The following is a 6,000-nucleotide window of genomic DNA, read 5'->3' on the forward strand; positions in this document are numbered from 1 at the left end:
TTTAGTCACATATAGCAACTCTCTGTAGTGTCACTCTCCAAATTCCACCCCGGCGGCACTCGCACCCAAACGGAACAATTAAATTGCTCCATCGAGCTTAAAACAGTGGAAGTCATGGGGGGAAACAATTGAATCCCCCCCTTAGTGTTTACAATATTGTTAAAATGTTACAAAATTATGGATTAACATTTTAAAACTCTCAAAGATAAGGGCGTAAGACCGTTTTTATACATGGGGCTTTTCAAGTTCTATTTATACTGTAAGTCAGATTGTCGGTGCATCCTTCTCTCTCAGCCTCCTGGTGCCTTAGGAAACAAGATATGAGCGCCCATCGGAGCTATTCAATTGTTGCTTTTGGAGTTACAAGAAAAATAAATAAAAAATGTGTGAAGAGTCCGTAGTCTAGGCTTTTCATGTAGCCTCCTTGCAAGTTAAACAATCGTTTTAGTCACGCCATGCATTTGGAAATTTGCAAGCTACTGTTTAGTAAGTACACCACACGGAGCGGAGATCAGAGAGACAATACACCCAAATCCAAGTGAAGACTTGAGTGGTAATACGGTCTATGTACCCCGTAATAACTTCTATGTACCCCATCTGTTTCACCCCTGTCTGTCTACCCCTCCCCTTTAGAATGTAAGCTCTCACGAGCAGGGCCCTCTTCCTTCATGTGCTAATCCTTTCTTACTTTAATAATCTTCAACTGCATCAACTCCAGCAGTCTTCTGCCATCTGATACTTATTCCAGTGTCATCTGCTGATGTAGCTATGTTTATTTACCCTGTACTTGTCCTATACTGTCATCAACTGTAAGTTGCTGTTCTCCTGTTTGATTATTTCTGTACTCTGTAATTGGGCGCTGCGCAACCCTTGTGGCGCCATATAAATAAAGAATAATAATAATAATAATAATAATAATACTACAGAGAATGGCTACTAAAGCCCGATCAGCTGACGTGTCCTACTAGTGTTTAAAAAAAAAAAAACCAAAACATTGTTTTAGAATATTGGAACACAGGGCCTAATTCAGACCTAATCGCTCGCTAGGGTTTTTTTTTGCACTGCTGCGAGCAGATAGTCGCCGCCCATAGGGGAGTGTATGTTTGCTGTGCAAGTGTGCGATCGCATGTGCAGCCAGGCGGTACTAAAAATATTTGTGCAGTTTCTGAGTTGCCCAGAACTTACTCAGCCGCTGCGATCACTGCAGCCTGTCTGGGCCCGTTATTGACGTCAGACACCCGCCCTGCAAACGCTTGGACACGCCTGCGTTTTTCCAACCACTCCCAGAAAATGGTCAGTTGACACCCACAAACGTCCTCTTCCTGTCAATCTCCTTACGATCAGCTGTGCGAATGGATTCTTCGTAAAATCCATCGTACAGCAACGATCCGCTTTGTACCGGTGCGGCGCGCCTGCGCATTGCAGTGCAGTGCATACGCAGTTCTGACCTGATCGCAGCGCTGCAAAAAACGCTAGCGTGCGATCAGGTCTGAATGACTCCCACAGTGCGGCCGATTCAATTGTTTGGGGCGTGTAACTTTCCTGTCTAAACAGGAATGTTTAGAAGCCCAAACTATTTTCACAATACAATTATTATTTGGGCACCCATGCATGTCAAACAGGCAAGGTTTAGCTGTATAAGACAGTTAAACCCGTCTAAAGCTCAGCTTTGGGCGACCAAACGCCCAAAGTGCCAACTTAGCGCCAATTTCTTCTCATACCTTAGTAGGCTGCGAGAAGAAATGTCTTCCCCGCGTCTCCTGGGCATCTAAACGAAGCAACAATTGAATTGCTGTTTTGCGCTCCCTAGTGGTAACCACAGGGGGAAAAACAATTAAATCGGCCCCAGTGTGTTTAACAAATGGATACAGGTCCCACCAACACGATAGTTGGCCAGGACATTAAAGTTGCTCATAGATAACATCAAAGACCGCAGAGGACACACTGGAATTACCTAGAACACATGGGGCCTTATTCAGTGATGGACGGAAAACACAATTTGCGGCTTTTTGTATTCGCACGGCTTGTCTTTTCCCAGTTACACACGGTGTAGGACCAGGGGTTCGGAGAGGGGCTGGCATTTAGACATGGGCAGTGAGGGTACTAAAACCCTGGTGAAGGCTGGATACTGATGACGACAGACGCATCCTGCTCCTCTCCCTGCACGAGCAGGTCTCAAGCACGCCCATCTATTCAATTACATTACAGCAGCTACAACGCTGTATAAAAGGTGAAAGTACAAAGCAGCGACCACTCGTCTTACACAAATAAAGTATCCTGTACATTATATTGGGGAAGAGGAGGTCCCACGCATGTCTATACTGAAGCCCCGGCTCCGATCCTGGATACTAAGCACAGGATGGAGCCGGGTCTTCAGCTATACTGACCCCTTTCACACCGCCGGATGGTCCCCGGGTCGTTGTCTCCGCTCACACAGGACGCTTGTCAATGACGTCATCGCCAATCGTTCCTGAGCCTGCCAATCAGCAGCCTTTCAGGCATGACCCGATCTGCCATTCACGCTGCAGCCGACGCAGGTTGACCCTTTCACAACAAGACAGGACCGGCGTTGCGCCAACTTACCCTGGCAATTACCTGGGATCGTAGCTCAGTGTGAAAGGGGACTAGAGATGTCATAAATGAAGATACAATTTCATCTATGCACCTGGTCCGCACAGCAATTCAGATGCCCCAAGCCACTTGCTTGTCCCCGCACTATGCGCCCATTCCATGAAGTGTGCATGCATTGTGTAGTGTTAGCTACCCACAGTGAGACCACACTTCCAGGCGTGCGCCAGCCGCATATGGCCCAGGTTCCTGAAGGGTAGGGAGGAGCACAGGCACAGGAATGGTAGGGGGGGGGGGGGCACAGGAAAGGTACGGGGGGGAGGGGGCAAGGAAAGGTGGGGGGGACAAGGAAAGGTACGGGGGGGTACAGGAAGGGTACGGGGGGGGTACAGGAAGGGTACTGGGGAGGGGTACAGGAAGGGTACTGGGGAGGGGTACAGGAAGGGTACTGGGGGAAGGGTACAGGAAGGGTAGGGAGGAGCACAGGCACAGGAATGGTAGGGGGGGGCACAGGAAAGGTACGGGGGGGGGCAAGGAAAGGTACGGGGGGGTACAGGAAGGGTACGGGGGGGATACAGGAAGGGTACGGGGGAGGGGTTCAGGAAGGGTACGGGGGGAGGGGTTCAGGAAGGGTACGGGGGGAGGGGTTCAGGAAGGGTACGGGGGGAGGGGTTCAGGAAGGGTACAGGGGGGGTACAGGGGGAGGGGTTCAGGAAGGGCACGGGGGGAGGGGTTCAGGAAGGGTACGGGTGGAGGGGTTCAGGAAGGGTACGGGGGGGCACAAGAAGGGTACGGGGGGGGGGCACAAGAAGGGTACGGGGGGGCACAAGAAGGGTACGGGGGGGCACAAGAAGGGTACGGGGGGGCACAAGAAGGGTACGGGGGGGCACAAGAAGGGTACGGGGGGGCACAAGAAGGGTACGGGGGGGCACAAGAAGGGTACGGGGGGGGGGGGCACAGGAAGGGTACGGGGGGGGGCACAGGAAGGGTACGGGGGGGCACAGGAAGGGTACGGGGGGAGGTACAGGAAGGGTACGGGGGGAGGTACAGGAAGGGTACGGGGGGGGGCACGGGAAGGGCCCAGGTGCAGGTAGGGTACGGTGTGGGGGGGGGGTACAGGAAGGGTATGGGGGGGGCACAGGGTGCACAGGTACCTGAACAGTGGGGGCGGGGCACTCTGAATAAGGCCCGCAATGAGCTCTGGCGTTACATGGGTACCAGGTGCTGCTTCTGTGTGCCATAAGAGGCGGCACGGCTTAGCGGGACCCTCCTATACCCTCCTGTGTACCATTAGCGGGACCCTCCTGTCCCAGCGCTACCTGCATGGGCACACAACACCTGCCCCCTGGTGCACACCACTAAAGGAGGGTAAATAAGTTAGCAAAGCCTGGCTGCAAGAGACGGCCATGCTGGGACTTGTAGTGCAACACGAGAGACACGGATAACAAGCCACTAATTGAGAGATATTCCTTTTTAGTCTCTGATGAGACTGTACAAGAGAGCCACCTGCGGGAGAACTACAAGTCCCAGCATGCCCTGAGGTAGAGCTTCCGCAGCAGCTGAGGAGAGGCTGCCTGTGCCCGCTATAGGGTGGGGGGTGACGACTGGGCACAGGCAGGAGCCCCCAGACTCTGCTCCCTGGCTGCAGCACATCCCTGAGCCACGTGTGTCCCTCACCAAACATGGCGGCCCGGGGCTCACCTCCCCCGCCACCCCGGCTCACCTTCATCCGCAGGAGGTTCTTGGACAGCTTGCCCACTTCGCTGGCCATGTTCGCGCGTAGGGCAGACACCTTCACACCGAGGGAACCGCAAACAACCGAAACCGCGGCCTACTGCTGCTGCTGTGTACACCGACAGGCTGAGCTAATCACCCACCGGTCATCGAGCCGGACAGGAATAGCAATCGACGCTCGGCGCGTCGCTCGGGCACAGCAGCACGTGACCTGTTATAGTGCAGACTGTCAGTGACAATGATAACATACGGACAGTGTGACTGCTCCTATAACTGTCTGTGTGTGACAGTCATGCCTGCTGCACCAGCTTCACTGATATCTTACATACAGTGCTTATATATATCAGTACAGTATATAATGCAGTTATATGTCAGTAATGTATAAAGCAGTCAGTTATATGTCAGTAATGTATAAAGCAGTCAGTTATATGTCAGTAAAGTATAAAGCAGTCAGTTATATGTCACTAAGGCATAAAGCAGTTCTATGTCACTAAGGCATAAAGCAGTTCTATGTCACTAAGGTATAAAGCAGTTATATGTCAGTAATGTATAAGACAGTTATATGTCAGTAATGTATAAAGCAGTCAGTTATATGTCAGTAAGGTATAAAGCAGTGATATGTCAATAAGGCATAAAGCAGTCAGTTATATGTCAGTAAGGTATAAAGCAGTAAGTTATATGTCAGTACGGTATAAAGCAGTCAGTTATATGTCAGTAAGGTATAAAGCAGATATATGTCAGTAAGGTATAAAGCAGTCAGTTATATGTCACTAAGGCATAAAGCAGTTCTATGTCACTAAGGCATAAAGCAGTTCTATGTCACTAAGGTATAAAGCAGTTATATGTCAGTAATGTATAAAACAGTTATATGTCAGTAATGTATAAAGCAGTTATATGTCAGTAATGTATAAAACAGTTATATGTCAGTAATGTATAAAGCAGTCAGTTATATGTCAGTAAGGTATAAAGCAGTTATATGTCAATAAGGCATAAAGCAGTCAGTTATATGTCAGTAAGGTATAAAGCAGTAAGTTATATGTCAGTACGGTATAAAGCAGTCAGTTATATGTCAGTAAGGTATAAAGCAGATATATGTCAGTAAGGTATAAAGCAGTCAGTTATATGTCACTAAGGCATAAAGCAGTTCTATGTCACTAAGGCATAAAGCAGTTCTATGTCACTAAGGTATAAAGCAGTTATATGTCAGTAATGTATAAAACAGTTATATGTCCGTAATGTATAAAGCAGTCAGTTATATGTCAGTAAGGTATAAAGCAGTTATATGTCAATAAGGTATAAAGCAGTCAGTTATATGTCAGTAAGGTATAAAGCAGTAAGTTATATGTCAGTACGGTATAAAGCAGTCAGTTATATGTCAGTAAGGTATAAAGCAGTTATATGTCAATAAGGTATAAAGCAGTCAGTTATATGTCAGTAAGGTATAAAGCAGTCAGTTATATGTCAGTACGGTATAAAGCAGTCAGTTATATGTCAGTAGGGTATAAAGCAGTTATATGTCAGTAATGTATAAAACAGTTATATGTCAGTAATGTATAAAGCAGTCAGTTATATGTTAGTAAAAGGTATAAAGCAGATATATGTCAGTAATGTATAAAGCAGTCAGTTATATGTCAATAATGTATAAAGCAGTCAGTTATATGTCAGTAATGTATAAAGCAGTCAGTTATATGTTAGTAA

The 6,000-nt window shown here is 48.1% G+C and overlaps 1 protein-coding gene across 1 annotated transcript in view; it reads right to left on the bottom strand.

Moving 5' to 3' along the window:
* The window catches only part of MPHOSPH6 (M-phase phosphoprotein 6), a 49,628-nt gene extending 45,125 nt beyond the window's left edge, over positions 1–4,503 (bottom strand). Inside the window, exon 1 of the mRNA XM_063945964.1 lies at positions 4,292–4,503. Coding sequence (XP_063802034.1) covers positions 4,292–4,339 — 48 coding nt within the window. The 5' untranslated portion in view covers positions 4,340–4,503. The remainder of the gene's footprint in view (positions 1–4,291) is intronic.
* Positions 4,504–6,000: the final 1,497 nt, after the last annotated feature.

This window comes from Pseudophryne corroboree, chromosome 11, assembly GCF_028390025.1.
Source record: "Pseudophryne corroboree isolate aPseCor3 chromosome 11, aPseCor3.hap2, whole genome shotgun sequence".
Lineage (NCBI taxonomy): Eukaryota > Metazoa > Chordata > Amphibia > Anura > Myobatrachidae > Pseudophryne > Pseudophryne corroboree.